Here is a 15,654-nt window from a genome sequence, read left to right on the forward strand (position 1 = left end):
CCGGGCTTGGGCACTGTCCTTGTGCTCTTCAGCTCAAGGCAAGTGCTCTACCGCTTGAGCCACAGCACCACTTCCGGTTTTCTAGCGGTTTATTGGAGACAAACTTTTCTGCTCGGGCTGGCTTTGAACCACGATCCTCAGATCTCAGCCTCCTGAGTAGCTAGGATTACAGGCGTGAGCCACCGGCGCCCAGCTTTGATTGTGGTTTTGTTTTCAACACTGTGCTTGGGCAAGAATTGCTCTGCAATCTAATCCCACCAAATGCTGGCTCCTCTGATAACATTCTAACCTCAGATTTCTCTTAACTGTTTTAGTCCCTCATTTGGTCCTTGCTGGCCTATATTTTAGATTGTGTCTTGATTCTCTTCCAAAGTACCTTCTACTACAGTTTCTCCAAATCTGGTTGCAAATAAAGTCAGTTTCTTTGGGAAGAGATTTGGAGCTATTTGGTTTATGGCCTTCATTTTCTCCAGGGCTTGGAGTTGCTGGTAGAATAATGGCAAGCATCTCCCTGAATGGTACCCCAACTGTAGAAGTGGAGTTCTCAGTGGGAGGCAGGAAAAAGGCAGCAGCCACTCTCCTGGCAGGTTCTTAAAAGATGTATGTGATGAGAATTCTAGTTTTGTCAGTGGGCTGCACTTAAGGTAGAGCCACCTTTCATGTTCAAAACCTTCTAGGAAGATGATGGAGAGTCCTGTCTCTGAAGTGTGCTCACCATGGACCATTGTTTTTCTAGCTGGCATCTGAGCCAGGATGTCCTTCTCTCCTTGGGAAGAAAGCCTTCTCACTGGGAGAAGGGGAAGAGGTTTTGGTTGTTGTAATACAGTGAGGTTTGAAGGAGAGGGTGATGTTGGTTCAGATACCAGAGATTAGCTACTTACTGAATTTTCACAGATGTTCCATTTGCTCTTTACACTTGGGCTCATTTCCAGGAGGTCTTAAATGATTGGTTTTTAAATAATTTCTCATTGGTTTCAGAGGGGAGCAGGTCAACAGAACTTCTGATGTCATAGTTTCACAAGCCCCAATTGGGCTTAATTTTTATCTTTTTTAGTTGACTAAGCCTTTCCATATTCCTCCATTTAAAACCAGAGGGACTCAGTATGTTTTACCATGATGTCCATTGGGTCCTTTAGGTTCTTTTCCTTGACTCTTTTCTATGTGTGGATGAATTAGTCTCCAAGTCCTGTCCATGGGCCACCCTGCACATAGAGTAAGTAGTCTTCTATTGCTTTCCTATTGATCAAGAGATCTTGCCAGGCCAGCTGTGGGCACTTGGGTACATGCCTGCCTGTACATAATAGGATATTTGACATTTTGGCTCCCCATACATTCAATAAAATAAATGCCTATACCCCATCCTCCTCCATCACTGACAACCACATATGGTCCCTTATGTTTGTGAATTTCCCCTTAAGTGAAGAGCTAGATCAAACCTTGGATTCAGAAACCTGAAAAAGACAAATGAGTTGTGGGAAGCAAAGAAATAGTAAACATTAAGCAATATAGAAGATGAGTGGCTATAACACAAACATAAGAATAACAGTGTAAAGCCGGGCGCCAGTGGCTCATGTGTGTAATCCTAGCTACTCAGAAGACTAAGATCTGAGGATCATGGTTCAAAGCCAGCTTGGGCAGGAAAGTCTGTGAGACTTTTTTTTTTTTGTGTCTCGGTCGTGGGGCTTGAACTCTGGGCCTGGGCGCTGTCCCTCAGCTCTTCCGCTCAAGGCTAGCGCTCTACCACTTGAGCCACGCGCCACTTCCGGCTTTTTTCTTTTTGCTTAGGTGGTGCTGAGGAATCAAACCCAGGGCCTTAGGCATGCAAGGCAAGCGCTCTAACTGAGCCACCTTCCCAGCCCCGTGAGACTTTTTTTTTGGGTCCGGTTGTGGGGCTGAACTCTGGGCCTGGGCGCTGTCCCTCAGCTCTTCAGCTCAAGGCTAGCACTCTACCACTTGATCCACAGCGCCACTTCCGGCTTTTTTCTTTTTGCTTATGTGGTGCTGAGGAATCGAACCCAGGGCCTCAGGCATGCAAGGCAAGCGCTGTACCACTGAGCCACCTTCCCAGCCCCCCCTGTGAGGCTCTTATCTCCAGTAACCACTAGAAAACTGGAAGTGGTGCTGTGGCTCAAGCGGTAGATTACTCGCCTTGAGTTGAAGAGTGCAGGGACAGCGCCTAGGACCAGAGTTCAAGCCCCATGACCGACAAAAAAAAAATAAAAATAAAAACAGTGTAGTTTTGAAATATTAGTGATAACACATTGTGTTACTTGGCAATATAAGTTATTAAAGTATAACTTCAGGGATCATGGGTGATGTTTAGTTGAAAAGTGCTTGCTTAATGTGTTTGGTATACTTACGGCCCTAGGTTTAGTCCTCACCATTAAAAAAAATTGCAACTCTAGATTTTAATTTAATTATTAAAAATAATTTTACATAAAGAGACAGAAAGGATATTCCTTGTAACAAAATGTACATGATGATGGTCTTTGGGTGATATAACATTTATCTTTTTTTCTGTGGTGCACTAGGGCAGATAACTACTTTAAGGAAGCTAAGTCACAGATAGTTACAAAAAATAGTTATAGTTATTTAAAAAAATACTTGCCATATAAAATTTGTTTATTTATTGAGTTACTGGGGTTTGATGCTCTGCCACTTAAGCCCTTCTGCCAGTTCTGAAATGAAAATTACAAGTAATGTCCTAGTTGGGTACTGGTGGCTCATGCCTATAATCCTAGCTACTCAGGAGGCTGAGATCTGAGGATCATGGTATGAAGCCAACCCAGGTATGAACTGTGAGACTCTTTATTTCCAATTAACCACCAAAAATTCAGAAGTGGACCTATGGCTCAAGTGCTAGAGCACTAACCTTGACAAAAAAGCTCAGGGACAGTACCCACACTCTTGAGTTCAAGCCCTACTACGGGCACCAAAAGAAAAAAAAGTCTTTGAGTGTTATCTTTACCTTGGTTTTCTTTTTCTTTTTTTAAAATTGTTTTTATAAAGGTTTGCTCAGAAGGGTTACAGATACATAAATGAGGTAATGAGTGCAATCTTGTTGAACACTGTCTCCCTTCCCTTACTCTCTCCCAGTTTTTCAGTTTTTCCCTCCCATCCCCACACACAAGTTGTATAATTCTTTTTCAACATAGTGTCTACTGAGTACCACTGCTGTATTCATTCACCCTTTGTCCTTTCATTTCTCTGCCCTCCTAACCCTCCCAAAGACAGATAAACAAACAAGACAAAAAGAGAAGAAAGCAAAAACAGCAATGAAGAAAAAACTTGTTTTCATTTCCTGGAGTTCATTAAATAAATATTTCAATAAATATTATTTTATATGATGAGATGCACATAGGCATTGTGCCTTTCGGTTCCTCTCCTAAAAGTATTCTCTTTTGGCCTCCCTGTGTGTGAATGTCTAGAGTCCTGTATAATTTAATTAATCATGTCCTAGTGTATTTTAGATCTAGGTACTGCAGATGAGAGAAAACATGCACCCTTTGTCTTTCTGAGCTTAGCTTACTTCCCTTGCCATGATTTGTTTTAGGTCTATCCATTTCCCTGCAAATGATATAATAATCTAATGGCTGTTTAAAATTCCATTGTGTAGGGGGACTGGGGAAGGTGGCTCAGCGGTAGAGCACTTGCCTTGCATGCATGAGGCCCTGGGTTCGATTCCTCAGCACCACATAAGCAAAAAGAAAAAAGCCGGAAGTGGCGCTGTGGCTCAAGTGGTAGAGCATTAGCCTTGAGCTGAAGAGCTGAGGGACAGTCCCCAGGCCCAGAGTTCAGGCCCCACGACCGGCCCCCCCCCCCCAAAAAAAATTCCATTGTGTATGGCTACCACATTTTTTTTTTTTGATCCATTAATCTATTGTAGGGCATCTGGGCTGTTTTCATAGCTTGGCTGTTTTGAGTAGTGCAGCAGTGAACATGGATGTGCAAGGGTCTTTATGGTGTCCTGGCTTATGATGTTCTGGGTAGCTATACAGTAGTGATATGGATGGGTCGTAGGGGAGATCTAGGTTTAGTTTTTTGAGAAACCTCCAGACTGTTGTCTAGAGAGGTTGTACTAGTTTACATTCCCACCAACAGTGCAGTAGGAATCCTTTTCCCCTACATTCCCACCAACATATATTGTTGCTCAAATTTACAATGTTGGCCAGTCTCAATAAGGTGAGATGGAATCTCCAAGTTGTTTTGATTTTCATTTCCTTTATGGCCAGGGATGATGAGCATTTCCTCATGTGTTTCTTTGCCATTATCACCTCTTCTTCTGAGAAGTCCCTCCTTAGCTCATTTGCCCATTTAGAGATTGGTTTATTATCTTTGGAAGAGGTTAATTTCTTGAGTTCTTTGTATGCTGGATATTAGGCCTTTGTCAGATGTATTGTTGGTATTAGACTTGATTATATATTTAAGTGATTGTGGGGGCGGGGGTAGGGGAGAAAGGGATGCAATATTGGATTTGAACTCAGGTGAGATCCTTGTGCCTGCTGGGCCAGTGCTATGCCTCCAGCCCTAGTGCTTAATTTTTAATGTTACATCTGTTTTGTTCAGTTGGGGGTTTTCCAAGAGTGTTTATCTACTGTAGAGCACTTTGAGAACTCACTCTGCTGGAGTAGAGCCATTTGAGTAGCTCTTGGAATGGGTGGCCCTTGAATGTGGCAATTTTAACTAGTTGTCAGTTCTAATTTTTGTTATTTTGCTTTTTTTATTTTTGTTATTTTTTGTTTTTATTTGTTTTTATTTTTGTTGTTTTTTTATTTTTTGGTTGGTCATGGGGCTTAAACTCTGGCCCTAGGCGCTGTCCCTCAGCTCTTCAGTTCAAGGCTAGTGCTCTACCACTTGAGCCACAGCGCCACTTCTGGTTTTCTGGTGGTTAATTGGAGATGAGTCTCATAGACTTTTCTGCCTGGGCTGGCTTTGAACTGCCATCCTCAGATCTCAGCCTCCTGAGTAGCTAGGATTACAGGTATGAGCCATCAGCTCTCAGCTTACTTTAATATTTTTTTAGCATGAAATTAACTGTGGTTTTAAGTCAGCTGGTTTCTCCTTTGTGGAAAATATTATTAAAAGGAATGTTTTTAAATTTAAAAAATCTATAGATTTCACCGACTAAGAAAAGTAGAGTGTTCTGCAGGTTCCACAGGCAGATAGCACGAAACACTGTTCAGAAAGTCGTTTGAAATAGAACCTAGCTTTTTCATTTTCTGACTATAGACCAGATGCAGCGGGCCCAGTTATACATCTGCTGTTGAAGTTGGCACCAGCCCCCAACCCCTTTAGCTCATCATCAACTTTGAGTTCAGTAAGGATGAAGGTCTGCTTTTGTTTCAGTCTTTCCACCAAGAGTTCATGTTAGTATAAGGAACACATTATTGCACTGAACACATCAAAACAGTAGACTTTCTTTGCCGTCGCTGTGCTTGTTCACCCTGTTTGTTACTAGTGCTTGATTCCATCTGCACGTTCCTTGTGCTGCCATTTTCTGTTAAGCATTGCTTATGGGTTTCTTTTTTATTTCTTTGAATTTATCTTTTTTTCAATGCCTGTGGTAAAATGTATGATCTTCAGAGTGTAGCGACATTAAGTTGTGTGAACACTTTGGCAGCACTGGCCTCATGCTTAGCAATGCAATAGAGGCACCTTTCCCTGGGCCTACCTAGTTAATACCTGCAAATAAACAGCACAAAAGTGTATATGGTTTTTACCAAAGCGCCCCAAGTGAGTCTTATGTACACTGAAGTTTGGGTGGGGACTGGTGGTAAGACTCATAGGGTTGATCTTATTGAAAGGACAGCAATGTGTCATTTGCCTTTGTTATTATCCAAACTTAAGCTTTGTCTAAAAGCTTTTTTCTTCTTGTTTTTGATTCCCTAAGATCAAACCAGCTTCTGACACAAGGGACACTATAGTATGTAGTTTCATTTTTTTATGTGCATGCTGTAGTAAAGAATAAAGTTTTAGCATGGTGTGGTGGCTCATGCCTGTAATCCTAACTACCCAGGAGGTTGAGATCTGAGGATCTTGGTTCAAAGCCAGCCCAGGCAGGAAAGTTCATGAGACTCTTATATCCAGTTAACACCCAGAAAACTGGAAGTGGTGCTGTGGCTCAAGTGGTAGAGCACTAGCCTTGAGCACAAAAAGGCTCAGGGACAGTGCTCAGGCCCTGAGTTCAAGCCCCACAACTGGCCAAGAGTATTTTTTTTGGGGGGGGGAGGGGGTCTGGTTGTGGGGCCTGAGCTCTGGGCCTGAGTGCTGTCCCTCAGCTCTTCAGCTCAAGGCCATTGCTCTACCACTTGAGCCACAGCGCCACTTCCAACTTTTTTCTTTTTGCTTATGTGGTGCTGAGGAATCTAACACAGGGTTTCATGCATGCAAGGCAAGCACTCTACCACTGAGCCACCTTCCCAGCCCTGCAAAAGAGTTTTAAAATCCCCTCCCATTCCCTTGTTTGGTGCTCTTCCTGTGGCTTGAATGCAGGACCTGGGCTCTGTGGACCTTTTTTGCTCATAGTTAGCATTCTGCCACTTGAGCCACAGCTCTATACCTGGCTTATTTTGGGGGTGCTGGTAGTGCTTAGTTGGAGATAAAAGTCTTACAAACTTTCTTGCTGGCTTTGAACTGCAGTCCTCATATTTCAGCTTCCAGAGTAGCTAGAATGCCAGTGTGAGCCATTAGTAGTCACTAATATATCTAATTCCTAATAGATCTAAATTCTGTGGTGTTACATCTAAATTTTTTATTCTATTGACTAACACTTTTTTTTTCTTTTTTGTGATTCTAGGACTTGAACTCAGGGTCTTGAGCTTGCTAGACAAGGTATTCTTCCACTTAAGCCACACCTCCCACCTTTTTTGCCTTCATTATCAAAGTATAGAGTCTCACTTTTTTCTCTTGGAAGACTAGATTGTGGGGATTGCTGGGGATAGGCTCACACCTCTGTACATAGTCATTGGTTAGGATGGAGTCTCATGAAATTCCTTTGTCTAGGCTGTTCACAAACCACAAGCCTCATCTCATCTCTTCCTCTCACCTGGCTTGAGTATGACTTTCGTTACTTTTTATTTCCATTCCTCAACATGTTACACATAATAAAAGAATATACAGGTTTTTCAGAAGCTCCTTAATATTGATGGAAATTCATTAAACAATCATTATCATATGTAATTCCCTCAATAGTTGTTTGTTTTGCATGTGTCCTGAGATCCAGGGGTAGAAGACAGAAGAGGTGTTTGGGGATGACTGACAGTTTGTAGCATTCCTCTTTTGGGAATGGTTCCCTGTTGACTATGCTCTGCCTGTAACAAATAGATCAAATAGATAATTTCTTTCAGGAATTTAAAGTTGAGGTTCTTTTTTTTTGCCAGTCATGGGGCCTGAACGGCCCTGTCCCTCAGCTCTTCAGCTCAAGGCTATGCTCTAGCACTTGAGCCACAGTGCCACTTCAGGCTTTTTCTGCTTATGTGGTGCTGAGGAATCAAACCCAGGATCTCATGCATGCAAGGCAAGCACTCTACCACTGAGCCACTTTCCCAGCCCTAAAGTTGAGGTTCTTGACACTGAAATTTAAGCACAGTTAGAGTTAAAGTCATATTTCTGACAGACTTAGCTCTCTGAGCTGCCTTGGTTTTTACTTTTTCTGTCATTCATCGTATTTGGATTTTGAGAACATGGTTCTTTCTTCTGGATGTAGGCAGAAATAATTCCTGTTTTCAGCTAAAATAAACTTAGTCAAACGTGAATATGATTATAAGAGTTATGTGACTTATGGGATTATAACCTCTGTACAACTGCATAAAAATAATAAAAAAGTTATATGATGAGTATGTCATGGAAAGCATTTCAAAAGCACTTTCATATTCTCCTTTGCCTCTTGGTTTCTGTAGCCTACTGTCCCCCATTCTAGTTAACTTTTTTTTGGGGGGGTGGGTCCGGTCGTGGGGCCTGAACTCTGGGCCTGGGCACTGTCCCTCAGCCCTTCAGCTCAAGGCTAGTGCTCTAACACTTGAACCACAGCGCCACTTCCAGCTTTTTTCTTTTTGCTTATGTGGTGCTGAGGAATCGAACCCAGGGCCTCATGCATGCAAGGCAAGCGCTCTACTGCTGAGCCACCTTCCCAGCCCCCTAGTTAACTTCTTTATTCAGTCATCACACACTTAAATGAACAAATACTTGCTGTCTATACATCTTTGCAGCTCAGTTTCACATAGATCAATTTCCTGTGAAAGGTTTTAAAAATACACTAGTGCATATCATACTAATGTGTAGTTAGTGGTATGTTTGGGTGGCTCATTAAACCTTGGCTTCCAAGGGCCAGCCACTGAAACAATCTGGCCATTGATTGCTAGTACCTTGTAAATTGCAGACACTAAATAAATACTTGTTGCATAATTTATTATCTGCTTTATGTTATCCTCACTTAACTCTTTGATTATTCAAAAAATGCTGTGAATAGTATGTTCTGCTGACTATTCTGAGCTCTAGAAATATTTTAGTGATGAAAACAAAAATGTTTGCCTTTGTAGAGCGAAGTTCTAAATAAAAATTTTTACCTATATTCTTTTAAATTGGGAATGGTGACTGAAATTAATTTGAAACAGTGTTTGGAGTACTATATAATAATTACAAGATTCTATGCTCATGGGCTGGGAAGGTGGCTCAATGGTAGAGCGCTTGCCTTGCATGCATGAGGCCCTGGGTTCAATTCCTCAGCACCACATAAGCAAAAAGAAAAAAGCCGGAAGTAGTGCTGTGGCTCAAGTGGTAGAGCAGTAGCCTTGAGCTGAAGAGCTGAGGGACAGAGCCCAAGCCCAGAGTTCAGGCCCCACGACTGGACCCCCCCCCCAAAAAAAAAAAAAAAAAGATTCTGTGCTCTCCCTATAGTGCCATTTACACTGATATGCCACAAAAAGTGAGTGATGCGGAGTGCCCAGTGAGAAAAATGCCTTTGGGAATTTTGAAAAGATTATCCTCTTTGAAAATTTCCTGAACATGTTTTATTTTATTTTTATATTTAGGAATTGGAGTTTCTTGTCAATGATGTGCTGTTGTGGTAATACAATATGGACATTTAAGACTAGCTTTCTAGGCTTGCTTATTTTATAATTGAGTAAATGCTGTGTACTTAGTTAACCTTCTTTAAATGAGCCTAGGGTAAGTTGAATGTCAGTTTTCTGAAAACAACTTCCTGCTATTTATCATTAGAGTCTTTGCTCCTTGAAAATAGATCTGTAAGGCTGGGAAGGTGGCTCAGTGGTAGAGTGCTTGCCTTGTGTGCATGAGGCCCTGGGTTCAATTCCTCAGCACCACATAAGCAGAAGCAGGAAGTGGCACTGTGGCTCAAGTGGTAGAGTGCTAGCCTTGAGCTGAAGAGCTGAGGGACAGCACCCAGGCCCAGAGTTCAGGCCCACAACCGACATAAAAAAAAGAAAATAGATCTGTGGCCAGATCTTGTAGTTATTGTCATATTCTAACATAACTATATGATATAGCCCAGTAGACTTGGAAGATGGAACACTCAGAAATGTTTATTTAGCAGTACTGCTAAGTTTGCATTAGTAATTTTTCAGTAAGGTCTTGTAGTATTGGGCTAGCTTCAAGACTGTCCATCTGTCTACCTGTCCTGTATAGCTGTACCACCGCACTTGTCTTGTTGATTAAGATGGGGTCTTGTTAACTCTTGCCTGGATTGGCCTCTCTTGCAGTCTTGCTTCAGTCTCTAGTGCTCTGGGATTGCAGCACCATGATACCTACCATGCCCTGCTTACTTTTACTTTTTTTGTTACCAATCTTGGGACTGAAGCTCAGGACCTGGATGCTGTCCCTGGGCTGTCCTCCCCCCCCGCCCCCTTAAGGCTAGTACTCTGCCATTTGAGCCATAACTCCACTTCTGACTTTATGGTGATTAATGGAGATAAGAGTCATATGGAAGCCGGGCGCTGGTGGCTCACGCCTGTAATCCTAGCTACTCAGGAGGCTGAGATCTGAGGATCACGGTTCAAAGCCAGCCCTGGCAGAAGACCGTGAGACTCCTATCTCCAATAAACCACCAGAAAACCGGAAGTGGCGCTATAGCTCAATTGGTAGAGCGCTCGCCTTGAGCTGAAGAGCTGAGGGACAACACTCAGGCCCAGAGTTCAAGCCCCACAACCGACAAAAAAAAAAAAAAAGAGTCATATGGACTTTCCTGCCTAGGTTGGCTTTGAACTTTGATCTTCAGATCTCAGCCTCTTTAGTAACTAGGATTACATGTTTGAGCCACTGGCATGCAGCCTTACTTTCACTTTTCAAATCAGAATATTATTGAAAGCTGAGATTGTAGTGTTCTTAGTGCTAAAATACTTGGGATATTTTGATTTGTTTCGTTTTGTAATATTTCTCAGCATTTTTATATGTGTATATCGAGTTTGTATCTTTGAGCATGTTTTTAAGGTAGTTATTTCAAGTTACATTGTATATCAGTTTAATTAAATTAGTCTGTTCTCCCTTCTCTTTTAGAATTATTTGATGCTAGACTATGACTACTTCAGACTAACTCCTCTTCCCTTCTCTCTCCCTCTCCCCTTCCCTTTCTCCCTCTTTTTCTGTAACAGGATCTTACTATATAGCTCAGTCTGGTCTCAAACTTTATCTTCTTCCTGCCTCTTCTGAGATTACAAGTGTTTGCCAGCACATCTGGTTAAAATCTCTCTCTCTCTCTCTCTTTTTTTTAAACCATGAGAAGTACTGTTGAGAAGGAATGATCCAACAAGAGAGACCCAAGTGTGGTACTGAGGGACTTAGGAAAGTTAATACTTAGGAGATGGTTGTCTAAATTCTCTTCTTTGTTTAGATTTTCCTGGGATGCTGTATGTTATTTAAAACTAAGTTTTATAATTTTTTCTTTTGATTTCAACTTTATAAAACCCAAGAGGAGACATTTGTAAAGGAACTTGATTACATACTTGTTTTTCTTTGGAATATAGGTTTTGGAGAACTAGAATTATATAAGGAAGTAAGACATTTCTTTAAAATCTGGCCTTAGGTGTATGCTTTTCTATTTTATTTTTTTTGTTGTCTTTCTCCTTCAGGAGAGTAAGAATTCTACATTAAGTGCACACATTTATCCATTTAAAGAATTGTTGAGCTGGGTGCTGGTGACTTCATGCCTGTAATCCTAGCTACTCAGGACGCTGAGATTTGAGGCTCACGGTTCAAAGCAAGCCCTGGCAGGAAAGTCTGTGAGACTTTTATCTCCAATAAACTGCCAGAAAACCAGAAGTGGTGCTATGGCTCAAGTGGTAGAGCGCTAGCCTTGAGCTGAAGTGCTGAGGGACAGCGCCCAGGCCCAGAGTTCAAGACCCATGACTGGCCAAAAAAAAAAAACAAAAGAATTGTTGAAAAAATTTTAAAGTACATTACTGAAGTTTTTGTATGTTACTAATTTCCTTATTCTTTCAGAATGAGCCTAGTGATGGAGAAGATGGCCTGACGAAAAGACACCACGTGACAGACTCTGAGAATGATGAGACTTCAAATCTTAATGCTAGTGATTCTGAGAGTGAGGGGCTGCACAGGCCCAAAGACAGTGACTCCGAATCTGAGGAGCGAGCAGAGCCTCCTGCAAGTGACTCTGAAAACGAGGATGTCCATCAGCATGGGAGTGACTCTGAGAGTGAGGAGCCCCAGAAGTTACCTGGGAGTGATTCTGAAAACGAGCTTCTAAATGGGCATGCAAGTGACTCTGAAAACGAAGATGTTCAAAAGCATGTTGCCAGTGATTCTGAGATAGAAGAACTCCAGAAGAGTCCTGCCAGTGACTCTGAAACTGAGGATGCTCTAAAACCTCAAGTCAGTGACTCTGAGAGTGAAGAACCCCTCAAACCCCAAGCCAGTGATTCAGAAAATGAGGAGCCCCCCAAACCTCAGACGAGTGATTCAGAAAGTGAGGAGCTTCCGAAACCTCGGATCAGTGACTCAGAAAGTGAAGATCCCCCAAAGCATCAGGCCAGTGACTCCGAAAATGAGGAGCTCCCCAAGTCCCGCATCAGTGACTCAGAAAATGAGGACCCCCCAAGGCCTCAGGCCAGTGACTCAGAGAATGAAGAGCTCCCCAAACCCCGAATTAGTGACTCAGAAAGTGAGGATCCCCCAAGGCAACAGGCCAGTGATTCAGAGAATGAAGAGCTCCCCAAACCCCGAATTAGTGACTCGGAAAGTGAGGGCCCCCCAAGGCATCAAGCCAGTGACTCTGAGATTGAGGAGCTCCCCAAACCCCGAGTCAGTGACTCCGAGAGTGAGGAGCCTCAGAAAGGTCCTGCTAGTGACTCAGAGGTTGAGGATGCCTCAAAACACCAGCAGAAGCCAGGATCCGATGATGACAGTGAAGGGGAGAATAAGGAAGAGGGAACCGAAATGCAGAACAATTCCTTTCATTCAGATAGCCATACAGACAGAAAAAGATTTCATAGCTCTGACAGTGAGGAAGAAGAACCCAAGAAGCAAAACAGTGATGATGAAGAAAAAGAGGGAGAAGAGGAGAAAGTAGCAAAACGAAAAGCTGCTGTACTTTCTGATAGTGAGGATGAAGAGAAAGCGTGTAAGGAATTATTTTGGCCTGAAGCCTTCCTTATTGTTATGACTGGAACAGTGTGTCCTTTTCTGTTTGATCAGTCCTTGTTATTCAATGGATATCCTAAAATAGAGACATTCTTTTTCTCTGGTTATCATTAGCTGAGCTTTAATTACATTTTCTTTGATTTGTTCTAGCAGCACATACTGATTTCCAGCTATCTTGCTTGAGTAGGTTAGACTAGAAATCAATAGAGGTATAAAAGATTCTCTTTTTGGGGGAAGGGTAATGTTTCAACCTCAAAACCCTTGACTGATTCCAGAGTTAGTAAGGTTCTTTGAGATGGCTGTTTCACTAGATCCCATCCAAGCAGAAACTGAAATTCCCCAGTTACTTTGCTTCATATGTCAAATATTGTCATATACCCACATACAGGCAGGTTTGGGGAGGTTCTGTTGACATACTCCACGGCTCTGCAGATGATACAAGTCTTTACTACCTTGTACCCCATTTTTACAGGTAGTAATATTTATCAAATGACTTTTATTAAACTTACCTATTGTACAAAAGACATATTCCTTATAAGCTGTTCAATATAATAGAACAGAAGAGGAGTCCTGCTTGTATTGCCATTTTGTCAAGAAGATAAGAAATTTTTTAACTGTCTAGCAACAACAAATAACATGGAGACTATTCCTTAAAAGTAGCATCCAGCCAGTGAACCTGTGGTTCATGCCTGTAATCCTAGCTACACAGTAGACTGAGATCTGAGGATCATAGTTCAAAGCCAGCCAGGGCAGAAAAGTATGTGAAACTCTTAACTCCAATTAACCACCAGAAGACTGGAAGTGGCGCTGTGGCTCAAGTGGTAGAGTGCTTGCCTTGAGCTGAAGAGCTGAGGGACAGCGCCCAGACTCAGAGTTCAAGCCCCATGACTGACAAAATAAAAGAAGTATCCAGTCCTGTTTAGTTTTGGTACTGAGCAGCATGGGAAGGATGACAAGTCTGCCCATTAGGCTAAACTACTTTTCTCCATCCCCTGAAGGACGGGTGGCTTTTGGTGTCCACTTTATATTGATGATTTCTTTTGTCTTTAGGTCACTTTTTCGTAAGCAAAATAAGATAATGTGAAGGATGTCTCAGCCTTTTAGATTGTTTGTTTCTAGTGCTGAAAATGGAACCTAGGGCATCATGCATGTTAGGCAAGTCCCAGTCTACCACTGAGCTAGTTTTTAAAAATTGTTCCTTTAATTCTGAATTATATGTTAGGGGTGGTTCTTTGGTTTCTTTTATTCCAGTTAGTGGCATTTTAAAGCACCTGTTGAGCTTTATCATATAGCTATGATGAAGTAAGAAGATGATTTTCTTTTACAGCATCAGCAAAGAAGAGTCGTGTTGTCTCTGATGCTGATGACTCTGACAGCGATGTTATGTCAGACAAGTCAAGCAAAAGAGAGAAGACTGTAGCATCTGACAGTGAAGAGGAAGTAGGGAAAGAATTATCTGATAAGAAAAATGAAGAAAAGGATCTATTTGGGAGTGATAGTGAGTCTGGCAATGAAGAAGAGTAAGTAATAGTAATAGTATAATGTGACTTTTCCAAGGTTCCTACTAGATAGTGGAGAGGCTTTTAGATTTTTTTAAACTTGTTTTAGGTTTTCTTGGTGAGGCATATATGACACTTTACCTGCCTATTTATATGATTTGGGGCATTTAGAATTTTAATTTGAACTGCTACAGATTGTACAACATGGATAGATCTTAAAAATAATATTTTGAGAAGGAAGCAAATAAGGCATGCTATATTATTCCATTTCTACGCAGTTAACTTATAGTTAACTTCTAGTTCTGGGAGTCAATAACAGTTGCTTCTAGGATGCTGATGTTGGAGGACTGATTAGAGCAATAAAGAAACTTTCTAAGAGGGTGGGATTGTTCTACATCTTAATTATGGTGCTAGTTACATGAACATGCATTGAACCGGACACTTCAGAGCTGCACATTTTATCAAGCATAAATTATGTCCTTTTTAAAAAAGATATGCATATGGGAAGAAAGCAAATAAATGTGTGCACATGTGTATGTTTTTCTAGAAATCTTATTGCAGACATATTTGGAGAGTCTGGTGATGAAGAAGAAGAAGAATTTACAGTAAGTATAATGGAAATGAGAATATTTTATTTTGTTTTTATGGCTTCAGTTCTCTGATTAGTGATACCAAAAAGGAGGAATAAATAATTATAATGTATTTTGGAGCAAAATCTATACTAAAAATTTCGAAAATAAAAGGGCATACAAAGGCATAAAATGAAAGTAACAAGAAGAAATGAATTGATGAGATGAAGGAACATATTAAGAGACAACAAAAGGTTCTATACTAAAGTAGAGACATGCAGTAATTGTGGAATTTCCAACATTAGAAATGGATGTCTAGTTAACCACGACTGACCCTTCTGCTGTGGACAGCTAAAAAGCATTTGTAAGCCCAGTGTTAGTGGCTTAATTGTAGATATTCAGGAGGCCTAGATCTGAAAGATTGGGTTTGAGGCCAACCCAGGCAGACAAGTCCATAAGATTTCATCTCCAAAGGAATCAGCAAAAAGTAGAGTTGGAAGCATAGTTCCAGTGGTAGAAGGCTAGCTGCGCAAACCAGCCAAGCTAGCACAAGGCCCTGAGTTCAAACTCAAAGAAAAAAATAATGCATTTGGAAACATGCCTATCAACTAAGGAACAAGGTAGCAAGAAATAACTAAGCCAGGCTAGGCACCAATGGCTCACGCCTGTAATCCTAGCTACTCAAGAGGCTGAGATTTGTGGCAAGAAAGTCCATGAGTCTCTTATTTCCAGTTAACCACCAGAAAACTGGAAGTGGCACTGTGGCTCAAGTGGTAGAGTGCTAGCCTTGAACTGAAGATCTCAAGGACAGTGCTCAGGCCCAGAGTTGAAGCCTCAAGATAAAAAAAAAAAAAGGAAAAGAAAAAAGTAACTAAGCCAGAAAACAAATCTAATGTGGTAACCCAGCATTTAGATCTGCTTTTTTTTGTGTGAGACTTTGTTTATCAGGCCAAGAGGCTGCTTATATTTTTTATAGC

General features: G+C 41.5%; 1 protein-coding gene across 5 annotated transcripts in view; it reads left to right on the forward strand.

The window, feature by feature from the left end:
• Iws1 (IWS1 homolog (S. cerevisiae)) overlaps window positions 1-15,654 on the forward strand; it is a 44,843-nt gene that overhangs the window by 3,775 nt on the left and 25,414 nt on the right. For all 5 annotated transcript variants that reach the window (XR_001175548.1, XR_001175549.1, XM_013028852.1 and 2 more), the window contains exons 3-5: window positions 11,452-12,589; window positions 13,937-14,129; window positions 14,656-14,713. Coding sequence is in view for 3 of the 5 variants with exons in the window: in XM_013028852.1 (XP_012884306.1) it covers window positions 11,452-12,589; window positions 13,937-14,129; window positions 14,656-14,713 (1,389 nt within the window). In the remaining 2 variants the exon portion in view is untranslated. The remainder of the gene's footprint in view (window positions 1-11,451; window positions 12,590-13,936; window positions 14,130-14,655; window positions 14,714-15,654) is intronic.

The sequence above is a fragment of the Dipodomys ordii genome, unplaced genomic scaffold, assembly GCF_000151885.1.
Source record: "Dipodomys ordii isolate 6190 unplaced genomic scaffold, Dord_2.0 Scaffold114, whole genome shotgun sequence".
Classification (NCBI taxonomy): Eukaryota; Metazoa; Chordata; class Mammalia; order Rodentia; family Heteromyidae; genus Dipodomys; species Dipodomys ordii.